Source organism: Lonchura striata, chromosome 7, assembly GCF_050655825.1.
Source record: "Lonchura striata isolate lonStrDom1 chromosome 7, ASM5065582v1, whole genome shotgun sequence".
Taxonomy (NCBI): Eukaryota; Metazoa; Chordata; class Aves; order Passeriformes; family Estrildidae; genus Lonchura; species Lonchura striata.
Window position 1 is genome coordinate 37088460 of NC_140709.1, and position 22289 is coordinate 37110748.

Here is a 22289-nt window from a genome sequence, read left to right on the forward strand (position 1 = left end):
GAGAATGGTTGCAAATTGCCCTGCTAACAAAAGCCTCTTTCAGCGTGTCTCGTCATCCTGAGCCCTGGGAGGACACAATGACTTGTCTGGCTGCAGGAATTGCAGCACTGGCTCTAACACCCGTGTGGACCCCCGGGAGGAAGCTCTGGTTTCCTTTCTTCTTAAAGCTGCCACAAATTTGGCTTCCTCCAACCCCAGATAAACGCAATCCCTGCATCCTGGCATTTGCAGCTGGAATGAGCCTGTGAAGTGCTGAGCATGGAGTGACTCAAGGGTGGGTGACAGTCTGAGAGTCTGGGGGAGCCCCACTAACTCACCCCATCAGTTTTGGTGTAGGGCTGTGCACACCTGGGAGTGAAAGGGTGCTGGACTCCAGGATCCAGAGGTTCTCCTCTAAGCAGACTGGGGAAGCCTGATCCCAGTTCAGGGCAGATAAAGGGGCTAGAACTGGTGGAAGACTGGGAAAGAGATTTTTCTCCCAGTCAGGTGCTCAGTTTTGGGGTGCCAAGGTTGGGAGGGACTGGGGGCTTGGGGAACAGGGTGGACACAAAGCAGTTTCAGAACCAGAGTTTCAGAGGATCAGTGTGTCTGGCTCTGGCAGAGCAGAAGTTCACCCCCACCTTTAGTTGGTGGCACTTCTTATGTCGCCGCTGGCTGCTGGGTCCCTGTCATGGGGCTGTGGCTGCACTGGGACTTGGCAGCCTGGGACCTGGAAATACTCCATGTCCCAGGCTTTGGAAGAGGCACCTAAGTTTTCATCACCATCCCAAGAAATGTGTTTTCCTTTTGGGCTGGGCAAGGCTGGGCTGAATATTCCCTTCCCCTTCCCCTTCCCCTTCCCCTTCCCCTTCCCCTTCCCCTTCCCCTTCCCCTTCCCCTTCCCCTTCCCCTTCCCCTTCCCCTTCCCCTTCCCCTTCCCCTTCCCCTTCCCCTTCCCTTCCTCCTTTCTTTTTCTTTTTCTTTTTCTTTTTCTTTTTCTTTTTCTTTTTCTTTTTCTTTTTCTTTTTCTTTTTCTTTTTCTTTTTCTTTTTCTTTTTCTTTTTCTTTTTCTTTTTCTTTTTCTTTTTCTTTTTCTTTTTCTTTTTCTTTTTCTTTTTCTTTTTCTTTTTCTTTTTCTTTTTCTTTTTCTTTTTCTCTGGAGGAAAATACCTGTCTCAAAGAGCTAGGTGGAGGTTCCTGGCTGATCCTCCTGGGTTCAGCCCAGGATACCTCAAGATACACATCTGATATCCCCCATTGACTGACTCATCTGACTCCCATCTGACTCCCCATTGCTCACATGAAAATCAGGGATGGAACTGGAGACACTGAATTGTGTCAGCTCCTGCACCTGGCTCAGGATAGGGCCAAAGCTCAGCACTGGGCATCCATTCCCAGTGCAGATCCTTCAGCAGTTTCGGAGCCAGGGTGGCTGGGTTTCCTGCTTCCCAGGCAAGGAGAGGTTAAAAAGCCTCTTCTTTGGAGCTGGCACTGGCCCCAAGCGGTTTACATAGGAGAGGAGGAATCCAGCGCCTGTTGTGTGGGCGATGAGGATGTGCTGGCTGCCAGAACAACAGGAGCTGACAGACACAGTGCTGGATCACCCTCACCAGATGTTCAGCTGCGCTGGGCAGGACAGACCATGTCCAGCAGAACTTTTCCAATTCCCTAATTCTCAATTGGAGTTGGGAAAGGAGGCGACCTCCAAATTGAGAGCATCTGGGAAGCTGAGCTGGCTTGAGCTGCATTCCCAGGGTGCAGCAAGGGGATGGCTCTGATTTATTCCCCGCTGGGGTGGCCATAGGATCTTGTCCTGGGATGACGTAAGGGGTCACTGTGATCCTAGAATTGAGTATGGATGCAACACACTTCTCCAGGACTCCGTGGCAGTTCAGCATCCTGGTGCTCCAGCAGCATCTCCCTGCCATGGGCAAGACCCCTTTGGTTTTATCCCATCTCAGGGAATCTGAGCAACCTGGTCTAGTGGATTGTGTCCTTGCTCATGGCAGGGGGAATTGGAATGAGATGGTCTTTAAGGTCCCTTCCCACCCAAGTCATGCGATGTCCCAGTTGTGGTTGGAGGGCCAGCAGCTGGGAATGGGAAGCATTTTGGGAGATGTATCTGAATGATGTAGTGGGAGCAGCTTAAGGTCACTGCCTTGGTCAACACACCAATCTTGGGGCGGGTGCGTGGAAGGAGTCACTGATGGACAGTGTATTTGGGAGGCACGGGCAGGGGTGTCCTTGCTGAGTGACCATCCTTGTCTGAACCTGAGACCATCCCCTGTCCTTCCTCCTCACAGAGAGCCTGAGTGCTGAGATCAGCCTGCTGGAGCTGATTGGGGACCCACCAACAGAGGAGATCCACAGAATTTATGGCCCTGACAACAACCCAGGCTATGTCTTTGGTCCCAATGCCAACACGGGCCAGGTGGCCCGGTACCACCTGCCGAGCCCTTTCTACCGGGACTTCTCGCTGCTGTTCCACATCCAGCCCACCACGCCCCGGGCTGGCGTGCTCTTTGCTGTCACGGACGCCTCGCAGAGCATCATCTACGTGGGAGTCAAGCTCTCGGAGCTGCGCGCGGGCCAGCAGCAGATCATCTTCTACTACACGGAGCCGGGCTCGCCCAGCTCCTACCCAGCAGCCACCTTCACCGTGCCCACCCTGCTCAACCAGTGGACGCGCTTTGCCATCAGCGTGGAGGAGGACGAAGTTGTCCTCTACCTGGACTGTGAAGAGCACGAGCGCGTCCGCTTCGAGCGTTCCCCAGATGAGATGGAGTTGGAAGAGGGCTCCGGGCTCTTTGTTGCTCAGGCTGGAGGGGCTGACCCGGATAAATACCAGGTAAGAGCTTGGGTCACCCCAAGGAGTATCTCCCAGAAGCCTGGAGAGATGTGACACCGCCCATGCCCAGAAGACAACCAGCTCCATGTGTGTCCCTGGGGAAGGAGACACATGAGATGGAGGTGAAAGTGGCTTGAGATGCCACTGATTTATTGTCTTGTGGCTCACCAAGGCAAAGCTCTCAAGCTGGACTGGCAGGAGGACATGGGGTTGCTATGCAGCTCCCATCGTTGCCTTTTCTCAGCAAACACATGGAGCCTCTTCAGATCTTCCCATTCCTAAAAATACCCAGCTCCTTTGGTGGAGAAACTGGTTTGTCTGGTAAAATGTCTCTCTTGCATGGGAAAAATGCTTGGGCTGGAGCATATCTTTGCTGGCTGATGTTGGGCGGTATCTCCAGGAAGACTTTGAAGAGTGAAGAAGGATGTGATAGCTCAGCCTGTGCTTTGAGCAGGACTCGTGTTCCAGATAAGGGTTATGGAAAGTGTGGGGAAAATGCCCAGCTGACATGAAAATCCACTTCAGGACTTGAGGAGAGGAATGTTGAGGTTTATCCTGGGCTGAGCAGGATTTGCCCAGCAACAGAGGCTCTGCTGAGGGGAGCAATGTTTTTCCTGTGGAGTTCTGCAAAGCACGTTTCTGAGCTTAAACATCATCCTGACTGTACTGCCCCATTCCCCCTGGAATGGCTTTGGGCAGGGAAAGCTCCCCCAGGAAGGGGTTAATCATTGATGGGCTACAAACTGGTTTGCCCTGGGATTCTGGTTACTCCCTTGAAGAGCAACTCTTTGCTCTTGAAAAGCAATTTCTTTGCTCCTGAACGTGCTGTGAGGACCCAGGTCATGGCTGTGGAGGAGCTCCCCTCCTCAGCTTGAGGGGTTTGGCACTGTATGGAAGGCATGGCAGCAGTCTGGAGCAGAGCAGACCCTTGTAGCAGGTGATGTTCCCAGGCTTGCCAACCCCTGATCCCACTGCCCACCCCCAGTTTTCCCGTGGGGAATAGCTGGCTAAGGAGGGAAGGAGGCCTTGGCTGGGTGAGAAGGGAGCAGCATCTGACTGCCTCGTGGTGTTTCCATCACTGTCCAGCCCTGGCTCGCGTTATCTGGAACTAACGGGGCATCAAGTGTATTAAAGCCTGGCCCTGGATCAAGCCTCAGGATTAACTTGCTGGGAGGCAGCTGGAGTGGTGTCCTGGCACCTCTGCTCCTTCCTGAGTTGCCTTTACGGCTGTGGCAGGAAACCTGGAGGGGCAAAGCTTGCAGGTGACGCAGAAGCCCTTGGGACAGCAGCTCTCAAGGGGGCAAATGGGGTCTCAGCTAGGGCCTGGCAGGAAGGTTTGTTTGCAGCTGGATGGACATGGTTTAGCGGGGGACCTGGTAGCACTGGGTTAATGGTTGGACATGATGGTCCTAGAGGGCTTTTCCAGCCTTTAATGATTCCATGATTCTATGGATTCACTAGAAGATCTCTGGTGCTGCTGCTCCTTTATCAGAGCAAAGAGGCTGCAAAGGTCCCCTATCACCATCCGCTGTGGGACTGCCTCGCTTCAGGGCTTGGAACTGGCTTGTTTGCCATTCCTTTGGAAACCCCCAGGTTTCAGCCTTGCAGCCATTGTCCAGCACCACCAGCATGGCTGGACAAGCCATGTGCCAGAGCTGGCATCACATCGGCTGAGCAGAGCTAGAAGCCAGGACCCAGCCAGACACCCAGCAGAGCTTTTACAGGGATCTTTTGGCTGTGCTCCTTGTTTTTCCTTTCCTGAGGGCTCCCTAGACACAGCCGACTGCCCCACACAAGGACAGCGGGCAGGTTCTGCAGCCCACATGTTGTATTTCCTGGAATAATCTGCACTTCCTTACTATTTGTTTGTGTTTTGAAAGCACCATGTGCATCCAGGCCACTTGTTCATACAAGAAACCACCGCAAATCCCTTCCTAAGGATGCTGCCTCCAGGCAAACCTCTGTAGCATCCTGGCCTCAGCAGGAGAGGTGGTGTGGGTACCAGCCTGAACCCCACTGCAAGAACCCCTGAACCCCACAGCCTGAGCTCCCATTGCAAGCAGGGTCACCCAGCACATCCCAGAGCCCAGCCTGGGTCCTTGCTGCAAGATGAGACACAGGGATGCTGTTGGGATGGGAGTCTGCCAAGTTGGGATGCTGCCCATCCGTCTGATCCCAGTGGGAAGGAGCAGGGGACGATGCTGTGAAGTGAACTCTGAGAAAGGAGATACCTCCCCCTTGGTGTCTCTTCTTTGGGCAAGACAAGTAAAATAATATTTGGGCTGGCCTGAAAGCACAGGGCGCCATGTCCAGGCAAGGAAACATGATGAACTTAGGAAAACAGGGACAGGGGCAACTGCAGTTTAGCCAGGCCGACGGTGACATAATATTAATGAATTATAAGTAGATTATAGATAGATTATAGATAATAAATATATCATAAAGATATAGTTTATATAGAATGAAAACAATTATATCAGTTCCTCTCACAAACAAATGCCCCCAGCTGGGTGATGACCTCTTCCAGCTTCTCACAGTGTGGGCAGCAGATCTCATCCATCCTTTTTCTCCCAAGATCTCAAGGATGTGGCGGCCGTGTGGCACAGCAGGTCACATCACAGCCGGGTGGCTTGTCTGTGTCCCCCACCCATCCGTGGTCTCCTTGCAGGGGGTGATTGCAGATTTGAAACTCCGAGGGGACCCGCGGGCGGCTGAGCGCCAGTGTGAGGAAGAGGAGGATGATGCAGAGGTGAGCACTGGCAGCGTGGCCGGGGAGGGCTCGGGGCTGCCCCCACCATGCTCCCAGCTCTCACTCCTTCTCCATGGGCACATGCAGGTCTCTGGGGATTTTGGCAGTGGGATGGAAGGTGGACAGCAATCCTTAAGCAAGGTTGAGGTGAGTTGCTGCCCACAAGTATGGCACCCAGGGTGGGACCCCAAAATTCTCATGACAAGGAGGGCTGAGTGCCTTGCATGGCTGAGGTCATGGGATGCTTGATGGTGTCCCAGCACCTGTCCCTTTTGGGAAGGAACTGGGAGGTGAACGGTGTCATGGTGTCCCCTCATTGTTGGCTCAGGGTGTCCCAGGGCTGGTGGATGCTGTCCCTGTGACCTCCCCCCCCGTGGTGGGGGGCAGTGGCCCGAGGAGTGGCGGGGGGTCCCTGCAGCAAGCTGAGAGGACCAGAGCGGAGGAGACGCTGCGGGTCTCTATGGGAGGTAATTCCAGCAGCTTTCCCATTCCCCAGGGTGAACAAGTGGGGACATAGTGGTGGTGTGGCCATCCCCAGCCATGACTGGGTCCTTTTCCTTTTCCACAGGCACCGGTCAGAAAGGCGAAAAGGGAGAGAAGGGGGAACGTGGCTTGAAAGGGGACTCGGGGACCAGTGGCATTGTAGGGCCAGGCAGTGTCAAGGGTCAAAAGGTGGGTGAGAGTTGATCCCCGGGAGCTCGAGGGTGCCAGTGACATGTCTGTATTTGACACACACTTCTGTTTCTGATCCTCAGGGGGAGAAAGGAGACCTGGGTGTCAAGGTGAGCATCACTGGGGGAGCTGGCACAGAGCCATGCCCTACCCAGGCTGTCACCTCAGAGACTTGCCACCCACTCCCATCTTCCTCCCATCCCCAGGGCAGTGCTGGATTTGGCTACCCCGGCTCTAAGGGCCAAAAAGGAGAACCAGGTAACCCTGGACCCCCTGGGACCCTCTCTCGGCATGCTGATGGCTCAGTGGTTGAGCAGGTCACCGGGCCCCCAGGGACACCAGGGAAGGACGGAGCCCCTGGCAGGGATGGCGAGCCTGTGAGTCAATTCCTCCCTGTACAGGGTTGTCCTTGCCCACTACCCTTCCCACCTGCACACTGACCTGTCCCCTCTCTGCCATCCCTAGGGAGATCCTGGCGAGGACGGCAAACCTGTAAGTGGGGTGGAGGTGGTGGCAGGGTGATAGGGGACGGCCACCTCCTTGCCTTGCCGCCTGCTGACCCCCCACCGCTCCCCTTTGCAGGGTGAAATGGGGCCCCCAGGGTTCCCCGGGATGCCGGGGGAGCCGGGCCTGAAGGGGGAGAAGGTGAGTGCCGGTGTTGCCCCCCTTCCCCTCATCCCCAGCTCAGCTGCACCCCCAAACTGCACTCTCTCCTCTATGCCAGGGTGACCCAGGCATGGGGCCGAGAGGACCCCCTGGACCACCTGGCCCTCCAGGACCACCGGGACCCTCCTCCAAGAACGACAAGCTGGTGAGTGCCCCCTGGGACACAGGGATTTGAGGGCTGGCGGGTCCATCAAGCCACAGAGGTGCGGAGTGCTGCCACCAACCCCTGGGCAAGCCCCAGTGCCACCAGGTGCCCTGACATCACCCTTGTGCTTCTCACCCAGACCTTCATTGACATGGAGGGCTCTGGCTTCGGTGGTGACCTGGAGAGCCTGCGGGTGAGTGGGGGTGAATGCCTGTCTTGCCAGCTGGGAGTGGGGGGACACCTTCAGCCACGGCCCCCCGTGTCTTTTCTAGGGTCCACGAGGGCCACCTGGTCCCCCAGGGCCACCTGGCGTGCCCGGTTTGCCAGGGGAGCCAGGGCGTTTTGGGATGAACTGCACAGACCTGCCAGGACCACCTGGACTGCCGGGCAGGGACGGGATCCCTGGGCCCCCGGGGCCAGTGGTAGGTCTGTGGGGTGGCCAAGGAGACTCATCCCCCATCCCAGGGCCACTCTGTGGCCATGGGGGGCTTGGTGCCCACCAGCCCTCCGGGGTTTTCCTGGGCTGGAACCAACTCCTGGGATCTTACAGGGTCCTCAGGGTCCTCCAGGAAGAGATGGGGAGGTTGGGCAGTCGGGGCCCAAAGGAGAGCAGGTGAGTGGCAGGTTGGCTCTGCCTCATGTGCCCCAGGAGCATGTCACAGCTGTCCCACAGGGCATCTGGCACCCCTGGCACATCTCTGGGAAGCCCCAGTTCCTGGGCTGGGGAGCACCATTCTGCTCCTGCCTGGAGCTGGGCAGCTTCTTCACACCCCCTTCTCTCTCCTCCGTCCCAGGGAGATATGGGTGACCTTGGCCTCCCTGGCCTACCAGGACCCAAGGTACTGTGCCTGGGGTGGGTTTTTTTGGGTTCTCCATTGCAGACTGGAGGCAGGGAGTTGCCTGGGGGAGCCACCTTGCACAGGAATGGGGAGGGGGGGTGCTGCTATTTGTGTTCTTCCCAGATCAGGGCCATATCTCAAAGGTGCATGGAGCTGCTGACCCCACAAAGGATACTCACCAAGCACCTGCTACCCTGCCTTGGCTTTGCTCCAGGCATTGCCACATCAGGAAGTGGGCAGGAAAACCAAGGGGGGGTGTTTAAAGACACAGAGAAGACTTTGTTCGGGGGGTGCCCACACCCCACTGGAAAATACCCCATCTTCTGTGCATGACTCTCTCCTGTCTGCTTGCTCCAGCTTCTTTCCACCCTGCATCCCCAAAGGTGAAGTAAAGGCTTGCTGGGAGCCCCTTAGAGTTGGGATGCTGCCCCTGAGGATGATCATCCACTGCAGCCTGAGCTGGGGGCAAAAACCTCAAAAAATAAGGTTTCTTAACCTTAATTCTAACTTTCTGTACTTCTGCAGCACCCAGAGGGCAGATAGGGTGGCAGTGGGCGTAAGGTCCAATCCTGTTGCTTCCAGACCCATTGCAATCCCAGGAATGCCTGCAAGCATTCCTTTATGGCACTGAGCTCTGCTGCAGCACTGCAGCCAGCCCGACCTGCAAAAACATTTCCATTTTATGATTTTAGACGAGCCTCTGGTGGCCACTGTGGACATTACATGGGGAGCTGGCGGGATGAAGGGTGGCCAAGCTGGGCAATGCCCCCTCCCACAAAGCCCCTAGGCAGGGGAACATCAGGAAGATCATTCTTGTCCTGTCCCAGAGGGGATTTGTGAGAGGATGCTCTGCCTCCTGCTCGCAGGCTCCAGGCAGTGACCACTGCCACCTTCCATCTGTCCACTTCTTGTCTCCTTTGCAGGGCAACAAAGGAGAAATGGGACCAGCAGGACCCCCGGGAGAAATGGGCTTAGCTGGCCTTCCTGGGCCCATCGGACCCCAAGGGCAGCCAGGACCCCCTGGCCCCCCAGGACCACCAGGGCCAGGCTACGAGGCTGGATTTGTGAGTGGTCACTGCAGTGATGGGATGGGATGAGCTGGAGCCAGGCACAGACACAGCTCAGCCCTTTCTCCCTGCATTTAGGGTGACATGGAGGGCTCAGGGCTGTCATTCACCCCTGGACCACCTGGGCCTGAAGGACCACAGGTAGGACCATTCCTGCCCTTTCTCTCCTCTCCATCCTGGGCTCCCTGGGGTATTCCCAGCCATCATGTCCCCCGCCATCACCCAGTGCTCATGGTCCCCTTGTTGCTTGCAGGGTGTGCCGGGACTGCCGGGGGTGAAGGTGAGGAACCCTTCAACGTGCTCCTGGCTCCATCCATGTAGGATGCCTGCAGGCAGCCTGTAGGGATGCCTCTGACACCTCTTTACTTGCAGGGAGAGGTCGGCAGCCCTGGACAGCCTGGCTTGCCAGGCCCAAAGGTAGGAGCACTGGGAGATTGGGATGGCTTTGTGCCAGCACCTAGGTGTGCAGGGCAGTGGGCAGGAGTCCTGTGCTGCACGACCTGGGACTGCATCCTACCCTTTACTACTCCCATTGCAGGGAGATGCTGGCATGCCTGGCATGGATGGCCGCCCTGGCCCGGAGGGCTTCCCTGGACCACAGGTAGGAGCCTCAGGCCCCCAGCTCCAGAAGACCCCCCCCCACCCCCACCTCCAGGCAGGGCACCCTTGATAGCAGCAGCTCCATCTCCAACAGCCACAATACCAAAATTCCCCCTCCCGCTGTGGGACCTGGCTCATTGCATGTCAGGGGTGCCCACACTCCCTAGGATCCTGTCATCCCCCACCTTGTTGCCCCTCTGGCCACCACCTCCACCTAAAATCATTGCAGCTTGGCTTATTGCCTGGAGCTGGAGGCAGAGGTGGGAGGGGGTCTGCACTGGTGAGCCAGAGTCCATCGAGATTTGGTGCTTCTACTGCTCTTTCCAGGGACCCAAAGGTGACAAAGGCAGCACTGGTGAGAAGGTAGGTGCCACCAGGCTGGGGATGGGGACCAGCCACTGGTGGCCCTGGGCTGATGGCTTATGTTTTCCAGGGAGAGCGAGGCCAAGATGGAGTGGGGCTGCCTGGCCCCCCTGGTCCTCCTGGACAGGTCATCAGTGTCTCCAGTGAAGATGTAAGTGATGGCACTTGGCTTCAGCAAAGGGCAGGGGAAGGCATATTCCAGCAGCCATCATGAGGGAGACCTCGCCAGCAGCTCTGACCCTTAGACCCAGGATCCGGGGGGAAAAAACTCATTTTGTCTCTTTTTGCAGAAGTCTTTGGTGGCTTTTCCTGGTCCAGAGGTAGGTGCCCTTCTGCCACCTGTGCCCACCCCTCAGCAGTGCCAGGAGGGCACCCTGTTTTTGGAAAGAGGGGTTTTACTCTTAGGAGCCTCTGTGCTTCTCTCTGCAGGGCAGACCAGGTCGTGCTGGCTTCCCGGTGAGTTGGTGACACGACCGAGGAGCACGGGGTGGCCCTGGTGACAGCTGTGGTTGCCAGTCCTGCTGTGCTTTGCTGCAGAGTGGTGGTGGTGGTGATAGAGGGGGAGTTTGGGGCCTGCCTTTGGTGGCTTGGGAATGACGTAGACTCTGTATCCTTTCCTCAGGGGCCGGTGGGACCGAAAGGAGACCAGGGGTCAACTGGTCCCCAGGGTGCCCCAGGATTGAAGGTATTTGCTCCAGGCCACCTGCACCCCATGGAGGGGTCACATTCCTGGTCCCTCATTCTACCTGGCCACCAGGTGACACCAGCTCTGTCATGGGAGGGAGCCAGGTCCCTCCGTGTCCCCTCCCACCTCCCCTTCTCTTGCAGGGGGAGAAGGGGGAGCCCGGCGTCATCATCAGCCCTGATGGGACTGTGGTCACTGCCAAGGTGAAAGGAGAAAAGGTGGGTTCCTGGCAGGAATGGGGCACATCCCCATGGGACAGGTGCTAGTGGTGATGCCCTTTCCCTCTCCACTGTTTGCAGGGGGAGCCAGGGCTGCAAGGCCCAATGGGACCATCGGTAAGTCACCATCACCATCCTCCTCCTTGTGTCCCACGAGGAGGGATGGGAATGATCCTAGGCAGAGGGAGTGCCGCCATACTCAGCATCCCTCCCCCTGACTCCTCTCCCTTCCAGGGTCCCCCAGGACGAGCAGGGATGAAGGGAGAGATCGGCTTTCCAGGCAGACCCGTAAGACCTGCTCCAGTTTGTGTCCATCGCCTCCGCTGCATCCCCCTCCCTGTTTGCACGTCCTGCACCCACTGAGCCCCACACCCTGCCCTGTCCATGAGGGATGGGGTGGTGCTGGGGTGTCAGAGGTGACTCCGGAGCACCAGATGTGACACCAGGGGCTGGCGGGACAGGGACAAGGCTCATTGTGCTACTCATCCACAGGGACGTCCCGGCATGAATGGGCTGAAGGGCGAGAAGGGTGACCCCGCAGACGTGCTGGGCTTGCGGGTGAGCACTGCTGTGACCCTCAGCTGCTGGCCCTGCACGGCAGGGCACACACCCCGAGGGTCTCCCCAAGGACCCCAATCCGTTAGGCAAAGGGCACATCTCCTTCTCTCAGGGGCTGGTTGTCCCCCTCCATGGCAGGGACTGCCCGCTTTGCAGGACTTTGACAAATCTTCTCACCCTACACAGGGTCCCCCAGGACCCCCAGGGCCCCCAGGGCCCCCTGGGCCACCTGGCAGCATAGTCTACAACAATGGCAATGTGAGTATCACCACAGTCACCATGATGGACAAGCTGGTGACTGGGCCCCCAGTGTCCCTGCCTGCCTGGAGGGCACCGAGAATGCTCTGGTGACATCCTGGCTGGGGCTGGCAGTGGGACGGTCACTAGCACTGAGGGGGGGACCCCGAGGATGCTGCTGTCTCTTCAGCCACTTCGTTTGCATCTCCACAGACCTTCAGTGACTCCAGCCACCCGGCGTTCCGTGGTAAGGTGTCCCTCTCACAGCCCCCTCTGGGCATTTTGAGAAACCTTGGCAAAGCAGGGCTCGGGGGGTGGGGGGGGGGGAACCCCCTCCCTCCCTTAGAGCTGCAGCTCTGAGATGGCATCTCTGCTGCTCCCCACAGGTTTCCACCAGTTCTCAGGACAAAAGGGAGAGAAAGGTGACACTGGACCCCCAGGACCCCCAGGTAGGTGACTGGTCCCTGCTGGCAGAGGCAGGCCAGCTCTTGCCTGGCCTGGCTCCTCTCCCCTCCTCTCCCTCTCTCCACAGGCCAGTTCCCCTATGATGCAAGTCACTTCGGTACCAGCCTGCAGGTAAGCCCTTTGCACATTGGCAGCTGAACCCAGCATCACTCGGGGTACCCGGTCCATCCCAGCTGCTCACCCTAAGGCTGTGCCATCCCACAGGGTGACAAGGGAGATGCAGGTCCCAAGGGTGAGAAGGGTGAGCCAGGCAGCACCCCACTCTACGGTCCTGGAGTCTCTGGACTTCCAGGGCCTCCAGGGCCCCAGGGATACCCCGGGCTGCCGGTGAGTACCTCATAGTGGGGAGAGTGAAGGGGGTTGCAGTGGGGGGTGGCATCCCTGGGGGCTTTGCTCCAACATATTCTCTCACACTGTCTAGGGTCCCAAGGGGGACAGTATTGTTGGTCCACCGGGGCCTCCAGGACCTCAGGGTCCCCCTGGTATCGGATATGAGGGGCGGCAGGGCCCCCCTGGCCCTCCTGGTCCGCCTGGACCACCCTCCTTCCCAGGTCCCCACAGACAAGGTGAGTACCTGCTCTACTGCACCCCCACATCCCTCCTTGCCACCCCCAGCATTCCTGTTTGTATCCCATGCATCCCTCCTTGCAGCTCTGCATTCCTCCCCTTGCTGCACCTCTCTCCATTTCACCCTCCTTCTCCCACAGCTGTCAGCATCCCTGGACCCCCAGGACCACCAGGACCCCCTGGACCACCAGGCAGTAGCGGGATGTCCTTGGGGGTGAGTCAGGGCTCTGGGCAGGGTTGCCCACAGTGCAGGCAGCCGATCCCTGAGCCCTGCCCTGGCCGGTGCCCACAGCTCCAGGCCATGCCCACATACCAGGCGATGCTGAGTGCTGCGCACGAGCTGCCCGAGGGCAGCCTCGTCTTCCTGACGGACCGGGAGGAACTCCACGTCCGCCTGCGCGGGGGCTTCCGCAGGGTGCTGGTGAGTGGGGGGGACCAGAAGGGCACCCCGGCTGGGGAGCGTGGACAGCACTGCCCTGGGGCTCGGTGGTGACTCGGTGATGCTTGGGGTCCCCCCACTTGTGCGCGAGGAAGAGGAGAGGGGGGCAGCTGGGATCTGATGTGCCATGCCCTTGCAGCTGGAGGAGCACAACCTGATTCCCAGTTCGGCTCTGGTGAGTCTTCCGTTTCCCGTGCACATCCTCATCCCTATCCTCCTTCCCAATCCCATCCTTATCCTCCATCCTCATCTATCTTCATCCCATCCACATCTCTATCCATCAACAATCAGCTTCATCCCCTTCTCCATTCATCCCCAACCGTATCAATCCCCATCGCCATCTCCATTCAACCCCAACCATCACCATGCACATCTTCATCCAACCTCAACCATCACCATGCACATCTTCATCCAACCCCAACCATCACCATCCATCCCCAGCATTCTCCATCCTCATCCCCACCTGGGGCACCACACCACCCCTCATACTGTGTCTCCCTCCCCAGGACAACGAGGTGTATGACAAGCCGCCCACCCTCCACTACGCCGGCCCCCAGCCCCGTGGGCCCCTGCACCCGCTCCACAACCACGTCCCCTCGGCCACTGCCCGTCCCTGGCATGGGGACGAAGTGGTGGCCAACCAGCACCGCCTGCCTGAGCAGCCCCTGCTCCACCATCAGCATGAACTCATCAATGGGTACTACATCCACCGCCGGCCAGATCCTGCCCCCGTGGCCGCCCATGTGCACCAGGACTTCCAGCCCGCTGTGAGTGCCACATGCCAGCTGAGGGGAGCTAATGCTAGCGGCCAAAGCTGTGTCCCTCAAGCCCCGTTGTCCTCTCTTGGCAGCTTCATCTGGTGGCCCTGAACACCCCGCTGAGTGGTGGCATGCGTGGCATCCGGGGCGCTGATTTCCAGTGCTTCCAGCAAGCCCGGCAGGTTGGGCTGGCTGGCACCTTCCGTGCCTTCCTGTCCTCGCGCCTGCAGGATCTCTACAGCATTGTGCGCCGGGCCGACCGAGCCGCTGTCCCCATCGTCAATCTCAGGGTATGCATGTCTCCATCCCCTTCTCAACACTCTCTGAGCTCTGATGGACCACAGAATAGGATCACAGAGTCATTATGGTTGGAAAAGATCTCTTTAAGATCAGCAAGTCCAACTATTAACCCAGCACCACCAAGGTCTGGCATGCAGAGCACAGCAAAGCCCCCATCCATCATGAAGCATCCCCTTCCCAGAGGCTGCTGGGGCTTGGAGCATCTGGGCTGCTCTTGGGGTGCTGTAGGCAGGGCTAAACCCCCTCCTCCTCCATTTTCCCACCCTTCCCACCAGGATGAAGTGCTCTTCAGTAACTGGGAAGCCCTTTTCACGGGTAGTGGGGCCCCGCTGAGAACTGGTGCCCGCATCCTCTCCTTTGACGGCCGGGATGTCCTACGGGATGCAGGATGGTGAGTGCAGGATTGAGCGATGAGGAAATGGGGTTTGGAGCATGGCAGGGCAGCAGCAGCCCCCCACCTTTCACCCTTCCAGGCCGCAGAAGAGCATCTGGCATGGCTCAGATGCCAAGGGTCGGCGCCTGCCCGAGAGCTACTGCGAGACATGGCGGACAGAGGAGCGTGCAGTGAGGGGCCAGGCTTCCTCTTTGGCCTCTGGAAAACTGCTGGAGCAGGCGGCCAGCAGCTGTCAGCACGCCTTCATTGTCCTCTGCATTGAGAACAGCTTCATGACTGCTACCAAAAAGTGATACCTGCCCTGGCACTCCCAAGTACCCTCATGTCCCCGAGGAGGGTTGGGCAAGCCTGCACCCCAGCACCCCTGGACCCCTCAGCCTCTTCCACGTGCCCACTCTCGCCCCACAGGGTTTCCTTCTCCTGCAGACCTGAAGCCAAAGAGTATTGCCATGGCCCCTGCCCTGGGTCGGCAGGGGCTCAGGTCCCACCCGGGGCAGGGCAGCCATGGACTGGTGGCCTTCCTCCTCCTCCTCTTCTAATTCCTAATATTTAACCACTTCAGCTTGTTCCCCTCCCTCCTCAGATGCTCTTTTTGGGATGGCTGGGTGGGAGGATGCTTAGCAGGGAGATTTCAGTGCTGCCATGCAGACTGTTCCCTCCAAAAGCCACTCTCACCAGCCCCCTGGCCCTGCACTGTCCTTACCAGGAGCTTGGGGTTGGACCCAAATCCCTGCTGCTGAGGCCACAGGGTCTTCTCCAGCCAAGACACCAGCATCCCACCCAAGGGACTGTCCTGTGGTGATGCTGGGGCTCTCCCAGATGGTATCCATCCTCCCCAGGTAAGGACCATCCCATCATCATTCTCACCTCCACCTCCCAGCCAGCAGAGCTCCGATGGAGATGTGGTCTCCTCCATCCCATCCATGCACCCTGGGGACCCCCGGCTGTGCCCCCACAGCCCAAGTACAGCCACAGCCAGCCCAGCACAGGTACTGGGGTGACAGGGTGGCCCCAAGGTGTGGCCAGCTGTGCCCCTGGCACATGTTTCTCTGTATGTGTGTGTGTTGAGCATGTGTGGTACCAAGGGCAGGCACTGCCACACTGCCATCCCCCCCTCCACATGCCACCTTGCTGGGCTCGAATGGTGAAGGCACAGCAAAGCTGGTTGGATTGGTGGGGGCAAATCCAAGGTGCTAAAAAAAACCAAAAAAAAAAAAAAAAGAAAAAAAAAGAAAAAAGATAAATTTGTAACTAGCTTTTTTTGTTATTGTATGGAAATTATTACCATAAAAGCTGTGCAAGTCACATGGTCACTATTTCTTACAGTCTACTGTATTTTGTGTAATTAATGGAATTTAAAGCGTGTGGATCTTTACATTATTTTTTGGTCATCAGTTGTGTCCTATAAACCATTTTCTAAAGGCACTGAATAAAGAAACATTCTCTTGTAGCCCGGCTCTGTGCCATGATGGGGATGCAGCGGGATGGGGTCCTCATCCATACCCCTCTGTGACACATGGTGGTGGCACCATGGGAATCCTGCTCACACTCTGTGTGTGGGGGCAGGGAAGGGGCGCAGCCCTGTCTTCACAGAGAAGAAAACATGTCCCAGCGGTTACATCCTCGACAAAACAGCACCCAGGACCAGCAGTGGGACGGGACACCAAGCACACGGTGGCGATGACAATGCTCACTTCAGGAGCCAAGAGCTGGCCACAGTGTCGCAGTGCCAGCACTCAGGCTTACATGGTGCCTGCCTCTGGGCTTTTCTCCTGTGCTGGAATTTCCACTGGGAGCTGGCACGGCTCTTTGGCCAAGGCCAGCTCCACTGGCTGCCTGCGGTGGCTGTGCTGGACACCCACTCCGATGGCCGCCAGCAGGTAGACCACAGCCAGCAGGGTGAAGTAGCCAAAATATACATAAAACTGCAAAAGAGGAGAGAGGGGAAAACAGCACTTGGAGCCCTTCCTTCATCCCACACCATTCAGGAACGACCTCCACCCTAGGTGCGACCCCATCCCTACCTGGGGATGCACAGATAAGCCCAAGCCCCTCTTGTCAGCCACGATGATGGTGATGATGGTCTTCAGCACAGTAGCAAAGAAGGTGTTGACCCCGAAGACGAGAGCACAGAGCTCTTTGGAGAGGGAGGCAGCAATCTGGAAACTGGGAAAAATGGGAGCACTGGTGAACCCCTGGCATCAACCCAGCCACCAGGGTGGGAGTGGGTCCCCAGGAGCACCACGCACATGGCAATGGGCACCAGGAACTGGTGGGAGCCACGGAAGAGGATATAGGCAGCATAGCACAGCCAGATGTTGGTGGTGGAGTTCATGAGCAGAAGCAATCCCGCCTGGAATGCCGTAACCACTCCAATCACGAGCTCTGACCACAGCGTCCAGCGGATCTTCACGTAGCCAGCAGCGATGGAGGAGACAGCTCCTGGGGAGGGATGAAGGATGCTGTGAGTACCTCAAGGATCCCCTGCCCTAACTAGGCTGGGATCCAGCCCAGTGACCATCACGTCATCCCCAATGCCAAACCACCAAAAATACTGTAAGGACCACCATTCCCAAGGGGTGTAGCTGGACAGCAGTGACCCCCTGCCTCTCTGGTGTCCCCAGCCATTCCCACAGGAGGCAGGAGGACGCGAGTGTCCCCGCACACCCGCCGTGTCCCCATCGCAGGCGAGTTACCCAGCAGAGTGGAGGCAGCATCCACACCTCCATTGTACACATGGCGGTTGTCCATGGTGGGAGAGATCTCGTTCCAGAGGATATGAGCATAGTACAGCATCAGGTAGTACCCAGCTGAGTTAAAGATCCACCACAGGGACCAGAGGCGGAGCTGGGGCTGCCTGGCCAGCGCCCCCAGCTCCTGCAGCATACGGCACAGCACCATGTCCCGCCAGCCCCGTGTCCCCCCGCCGCTGTGCCCCCCGGCCATCCTGTCCAGCTCAGTGGGCACAGCAGCGTCACTGGCCCTCCCGGGCCGGTTGAAGAAGAGGCTGCGCCGGGGCCGCTCGAGGAAGAGGGTGAGGATGAGGCCGAAGCTGACAAAGCCCAAGGAGATGTAGTTTAGGGTGAGGAAGGAGACACCACCCAAGGTGACGCAGAGCTGGCCCAACACGGAGCTGGTGAAAACCCCCAGGAGCACAGCAGAGCGGGAATAACTGGCCATCCGCTGGTAGCGGGACGGTGTGACCAGGGAGAAGATGTAGGAGGAGTAGGCGATGCGGGCAGCCATGGTGATGCCGTAGAAGAACTCCATCAGCTGCATGGCCAAGATAGAAGTCCCCAGCACCAGTAGGAGCCAGATGGAGATGTGGCTCAGGCTCTGCAGCACCAGCACGGGCTTGTAGCACAGGTAGTCTGTCAGCAGGAAGATGGGCACCAGCACAGCCATGTAGGAGTAGGACAGCACTGGCATGATCACATTGGTCACCTGCCGTGAGGGCAAGGAGGGGTTGAGTGCTGGGCACATCCTTGGGGCCGCCCCCCAAACTGCAGATGGTGTGGGCACTGGCTGCTGACCCCCATGGCAGTACCTCCTCGGGGAGCAATGTGACCAGCAGCATGCTCGGCTGGGGGTCTGGCTGAGCCTCGGCCCCTTCCTATGCCTGGAATGCAGCATTCCCACAGCCGCAGCAGCTGGCTGGGATCGAGGCCAGCATCTCTTGGTTGGGAGATGATGACATTATGGTCCCTCCTTGTCTAACCCCATCGTTGCCAGTGGCCTGGCAGTGCACTGTGCCATCATCTCCCCAGTGGGATGGGGCATGACTTCTCCCAGCCCAGCACCCTCCCACAGGCTGCTAAGGTGGGCAGGGGTCACATACTGCCCCCAAAGTCAGTTGCCAGCCTGGGCACGAGGTTTTATGCCAGGGCCAGTTGAACCTGGGACTCAGGGGACAGGGTGACCTCACAGCCAAGTGAGACAAGACCCCACAACACACCACCTCCACTCCCTAGAAAGCACCACCACGAGTCACCATACGCTGCCATGCCCAGGACATGACACCCCTGTGCACCCCAGAAGCACTGGGGATGCTCTGGACAGCCCCAGGATGGTGACCATGGCCATAAAGGGGAACACCAGGGTGGGGGACCAGATGCCCACAGCTCACCTCTGCCTTTGTGATGCTGTTGTTGGCCCCCAGTAGATAGGGGGTGATGAAGCTCTCCCCGGGCCGGATCTGTGTCATGAAGCCATAGAAACAGAGGTAGAAGACTTGTAGCTTCCAGCGCTGGTCCGGCACCATCTCCGATGCCGGCTTTTTGGCACCATCATTCTTGGGCATGGCTCTGCAGCAGGACAGTGGCATTATCCTGGGAGCCATTAGCTACACAGGCTCTGCTGGACCACGCAGCCCCTCTTTGTCCACAGACTCTCTGGGACGCATGGAAAACCAGGACGCTGCAGTTTCTGTGGAAAAAGCAGCATTTGGCACAGGCTCAAAATTCCTCCAGAATCACAAGGCAAATAAATACCACTACCTTCTCCCCAGGAAATGTTCTGGGAAGGAGAAAAGCAGCCATGCATCTCGCTGTGCAGAAGCAGTGGAGGTCATTAGGTCATTTCAGGCGGCATTCGTACATCACGTGCATCCGGAGCCTGGATGCATGGAGCACTGGGATCCACAGTGGGGCATCCTCAGCTCCCATCACCTCCTTTTCCTCCCCTTTAAGACTCAGTGGGGTTTTGCTGCTTCCTGGAGCAACACTTCCCTCTGAGCTGCAGAGGCAGAGGGATCCAGATGCCCTGCACCAGGGATGCTCCAGAGGGGATGGCACAGGAATGTGCTGGCTGTGGAAATGAGTTAATGTGCACACCAGGCATGGGGTCACCCGTGTTACTCAGTAGCTGGGTGGCTGGCAGGACTTCAGCTGAGCCGCAGGCACGCAGCTGCCCCTTGGCTCTTCCCAGTGGGACACAATGCCCAGCCTGGGGAGAATGCAAAATGCCACAAGATTCATGGTCCAGAGGGAGATTAAAAACTCAAATCCTGAGGTTTGGCTGTGGGAAAGCTGGCAGTGCCAGGAGACCAAATTAGCAGTCATGGGATGAGGGCAGGGACAGGAGAAGGCCTGGACTGGCGTCTTCCCAGCACTCCCCACCCCCACAAGCAGTCACCAACGTGACTTTTCATGCCATATGATTCCTCATATGCCAATACATGCCATGGGAGCAAGGTTTAGAAACCTGATTACCCTGATAACCACAGAACAACTAATCACAGTCATTAAAAAATAAATTCATGGTCCCAGTCTGTGTCCCACTGGATCTTGCATGGTGAAATTAGGGGACAATCCCCTCCCTGCTGCCAGACAACACAGGATAAACGGGGACATGAGCCAGCACCGGTGGTGGCAGAGGAAAGCTGGTGGTAACCTAAACCTACAGGAAGCCAAGTGTTCATTTGCCCCAGTGAGGACCCACCACTCCAGCAGAATTTCCATGGGATTTCAGCACTGGTACCTGAGTGTCACCAAAACACCTGTGTGCCAGAGCTCACACCTGGGCAAACACCCCAGAGGATCTAAGCAGATCCCTGAGGATCAAAGCAGGCACTCGCTCACTCGTCGCCCAGCGAGCCTGTCTGGGAGTGGCTGGAGCACTGGCCCCTCCTGTGGCAGAAAGGGTAAGGGGCAAAGAGCAAGGGGTAACCCCCTCCAAGGACCCATCCCAGCGCCGTGCCGAGGCCACTGCCAGCTGTGAGTGCCTGGACTCTGCTCCATCGCTTTCTTGTCCCCAGGCTGGGCTGCAGATGTCACCTGCAGCAGCCGCTTGCCTCCACGTGCACCACAACCCCTATGGGATGTTTGCTACCCTCTGCTCCCCATTCCTGCCCTGTCCATGCAGGAGGGATACACACATGCATGCCTGGCTCTCAGAAAACCATCCACATAAAATCCAGGATGCAGCTCCACGAAGCTGCTCCATTCCCAGGAGCACTGACTCCTAACTCCCACCATGTGTGTCCCCACACACGAAGGAACTCCAGACCAGAACCCATCTGGCTGCACCTAATGCCCCTTCTCCAGAACGTCCATGGAGCTACTCCGCTGAGGTGAGTGGGCACGAGTCCCAGGGAATGCTCCATCCTCTGTCCTGTCCCTGGTGCAAGCCAGGGAGTGGAGGCAAGAGGAAGAAGGAGAAGAGAGAGGGAGGGAGAGGGAGCATAGCAGGTCCGTTACCACCGTGTGAACCTGTTTATCACCGAGCTATCTGGGTGTGACCTTGACATGGATCACTGTCACGCCACACACCGCTGTCAGCCCGGGGTCACAGGTGACGCGGGCGGCTGAGCTCAGGCTCAGCTACCCGCAGAGCCACGGCCACCGTGGTCCAGAGGGGACAGCCCTAAAGGTCGGCGTGACGCCCTCCCCCAGCCGCGTGTTGGTGACATACAAGTGACAGTGCCAAGGCACCACGTGTTTTGTGCGGAGCTGCCACGCCGAATGGGGCGCGCGAATCCCTGGGGTGCCTTCCCTAAAACAAGGTTTGGGAAGCTCCTGAAAATGCACCCTCCCCCATCATACGGGCACCTCTCTGCCTCCCACCGCCCAGCACCAAGGGGTGGGCACTGCGGGGCCGTGTAGGGTGCACTTGGCAGGGGAGGGTGTTGGGAGTGCCTGCTCACCCTTAAACAGAGGCGGGGGAAACAACACAGCACCCGGCACACATCCCCAGCACCCGCGGGAACAACACTGCCATCAGTGGGACATCAGTCACTGCCCGGCGACACCCGCACCCCGCACCCCGTACCTGGTGGGCGGCGGGCATGGGCACCGCGGGCCGGGCAAGGCGGGGATCCGGGGCTCCCCGCTGCCACCCGAGCCCGACGGCGGCGAGCCCGCGACAGCGACAGCAGCCGGAGGAGGAGGAGGAGGAGGAGGAGGGTGTGGGGGTACCTCGGGAAATGTAGTCGCGCTCCACGTGTGGGGCGGCGCGGAGACTGCAAACCCCAGAGTGCAGCGGGAGGGAGGAAGGGGAGGAGGAGGAGGAGGAACAGGAAAAGCGCCGCCACGCCAGGACGGAGCTGCGCCGGCACCTGTGTCCCGTACAGGGACAAATCCCCCTCCGAAAGCATCGGCAGGGGTGAAGGACCCCCTTTTCCACTGCCTTCAGCCGGGGTCAGCTCCTTGCCCATCTGCCGTGGCCTCTGGGGGACCTTGGTTCTCTCCGCTGATTTATGATACCTCTGCTTGGATCTATTTCTGCACCCCGTTTTTTTCCTGGGAGTGGATTTGTTCCAGTCTGCTCTGTGCCGTATCCCAGAGGGTCCTGAACAGTTTCCCGCTGTGCTTCAAGCAGAGCTCCCGAAACTTCTCATCCCCTCGCCCAGCCTGGAAGCAACCCCCGAGAGTTTCTTATGGGATGAGTCCGGCCACCAGGACCTGGAGGGGCTGAATCACGGCCGTGCACTTCTCCCGGAGGGAAGAGCATTCCTAGAGGAGATGGAGCCCCCCGAGATTCGGGTCTCGGAGCTGGTGCCCAATCTCCGGGGAGATGACGCATCTTTCGAGCGCATCTTCTCTTCCCCGCCTTTCCTCCCCCTTTCCCAGCGCTCACCCTGCCAGAAGCAAATGCAAGCTGACAGGGCTCGGCTATTCCGCTGAAATATTTATATCTTCCCGCCTGGAAGTGCGGCAACAGGATCCCAGACGTCCAGGGACTGTCACACACACAAACACACCCGTCCCACCCAAGCAGGGCCAGGCAGCCGTGGATATTCCA

General features: G+C 58.2%; 2 protein-coding genes across 11 annotated transcripts in view; one reads left to right on the forward strand and one right to left on the reverse strand.

Annotated features, from left to right (window-relative positions):
- The window catches only part of COL18A1 (collagen type XVIII alpha 1 chain), a 39461-nt gene extending 23462 nt beyond the window's left edge, over window positions 1–15999 (forward strand). For 3 of the 8 annotated variants that reach the window (XM_085584651.1, XM_085584646.1, XM_085584650.1), the window contains 39 exons: window positions 2283–2827; window positions 5496–5576; window positions 5664–5723; window positions 5905–6043; window positions 6145–6248; window positions 6332–6358; window positions 6455–6625; window positions 6714–6740; window positions 6831–6893; window positions 6973–7059; window positions 7199–7252; window positions 7332–7481; window positions 7610–7672; window positions 7854–7898; window positions 8822–8962; window positions 9044–9106; window positions 9219–9245; window positions 9338–9382; window positions 9504–9566; window positions 9893–9928; window positions 9999–10079; window positions 10219–10248; window positions 10358–10384; window positions 10551–10613; window positions 10757–10831; window positions 10913–10948; window positions 11066–11119; window positions 11324–11389; window positions 11576–11647; window positions 11840–11873; window positions 12013–12075; window positions 12159–12202; window positions 12296–12418; window positions 12513–12872; window positions 12951–13079; window positions 13237–13272; window positions 13604–13864; window positions 13948–14546; window positions 14629–15999. In XM_085584651.1, coding sequence (XP_085440777.1) covers window positions 2283–2827; window positions 5496–5576; window positions 5664–5723; window positions 5905–6043; window positions 6145–6248; window positions 6332–6358; window positions 6455–6625; window positions 6714–6740; window positions 6831–6893; window positions 6973–7059; window positions 7199–7252; window positions 7332–7481; window positions 7610–7672; window positions 7854–7898; window positions 8822–8962; window positions 9044–9106; window positions 9219–9245; window positions 9338–9382; window positions 9504–9566; window positions 9893–9928; window positions 9999–10079; window positions 10219–10248; window positions 10358–10384; window positions 10551–10613; window positions 10757–10831; window positions 10913–10948; window positions 11066–11119; window positions 11324–11389; window positions 11576–11647; window positions 11840–11873; window positions 12013–12075; window positions 12159–12202; window positions 12296–12418; window positions 12513–12872; window positions 12951–13079; window positions 13237–13272; window positions 13604–13864; window positions 13948–14546; window positions 14629–14842 — 4358 coding nt within the window. In that variant the 3' untranslated portion in view covers window positions 14843–15999. The remainder of the gene's footprint in view (window positions 1–2282; window positions 2828–5495; window positions 5577–5663; window positions 5724–5904; window positions 6044–6144; window positions 6249–6331; window positions 6359–6454; window positions 6626–6713; window positions 6741–6830; window positions 6894–6972; window positions 7060–7198; window positions 7253–7331; window positions 7482–7609; window positions 7673–7853; window positions 7899–8821; window positions 8963–9043; window positions 9107–9218; window positions 9246–9337; window positions 9383–9503; window positions 9567–9892; window positions 9929–9998; window positions 10080–10218; window positions 10249–10357; window positions 10385–10550; window positions 10614–10756; window positions 10832–10912; window positions 10949–11065; window positions 11120–11323; window positions 11390–11575; window positions 11648–11839; window positions 11874–12012; window positions 12076–12158; window positions 12203–12295; window positions 12419–12512; window positions 12873–12950; window positions 13080–13236; window positions 13273–13603; window positions 13865–13947; window positions 14547–14628) is intronic. The other 5 variants (XM_085584649.1, XM_077785203.2, XM_085584652.1 and 2 more) reach the window with 3 other exon arrangements.
- Window positions 14218–21587, reverse strand: SLC19A1 (solute carrier family 19 member 1). Of its 3 annotated transcripts, none has more exons than XM_021547271.4 (6): window positions 21318–21584; window positions 18676–18974; window positions 17246–17993; window positions 16799–16991; window positions 16574–16715; window positions 14218–15742 (listed from the first exon to the last, which is right to left on the reverse strand). In XM_021547271.4, exons 2-6 carry the CDS (start codon window positions 18886–18888, stop codon window positions 15413–15415), a joined length of 1626 nt encoding a protein of 541 aa, XP_021402946.3. In that variant the 5' UTR covers window positions 18889–18974; window positions 21318–21584; the 3' UTR covers window positions 14218–15412. The 3 variants fall into 3 exon arrangements, with proteins under 3 accessions (XP_021402946.3, XP_085440801.1, XP_021402948.2); XM_085584675.1 differs by lacking the exon at window positions 14218–15742 and adding an exon at window positions 15857–16474 and having other exon boundaries at window positions 17273–17993; window positions 21318–21587; XM_021547273.4 differs by lacking the exon at window positions 14218–15742 and adding an exon at window positions 15857–16474 and having other exon boundaries at window positions 21318–21558.
- Window positions 21588–22289: the final 702 nt, after the last annotated feature.

Bases quoted from the DNA above. Each gene is read 5' to 3' on its own strand.
- SLC19A1 (XM_021547271.4), bottom strand. From the start codon at position 18,888: ATGGCTCCCAGGATAATGCCACTGTCCTGCTGCAGAGCCATGCCCAAG. The intron at 16,992-17,245 runs GTAACTCGCCTG...ATCCCTCCCCAG, and splicing joins TGCTGCCTCCACTCTGCTGG to GAGCTGTCTCCTCCATCGCT. The intron at 16,716-16,798 runs GTGCGTGGTGCT...CATTTTTCCCAG, and splicing joins TTCCTGGTGCCCATTGCCAT to TTTCCAGATTGCTGCCTCCC.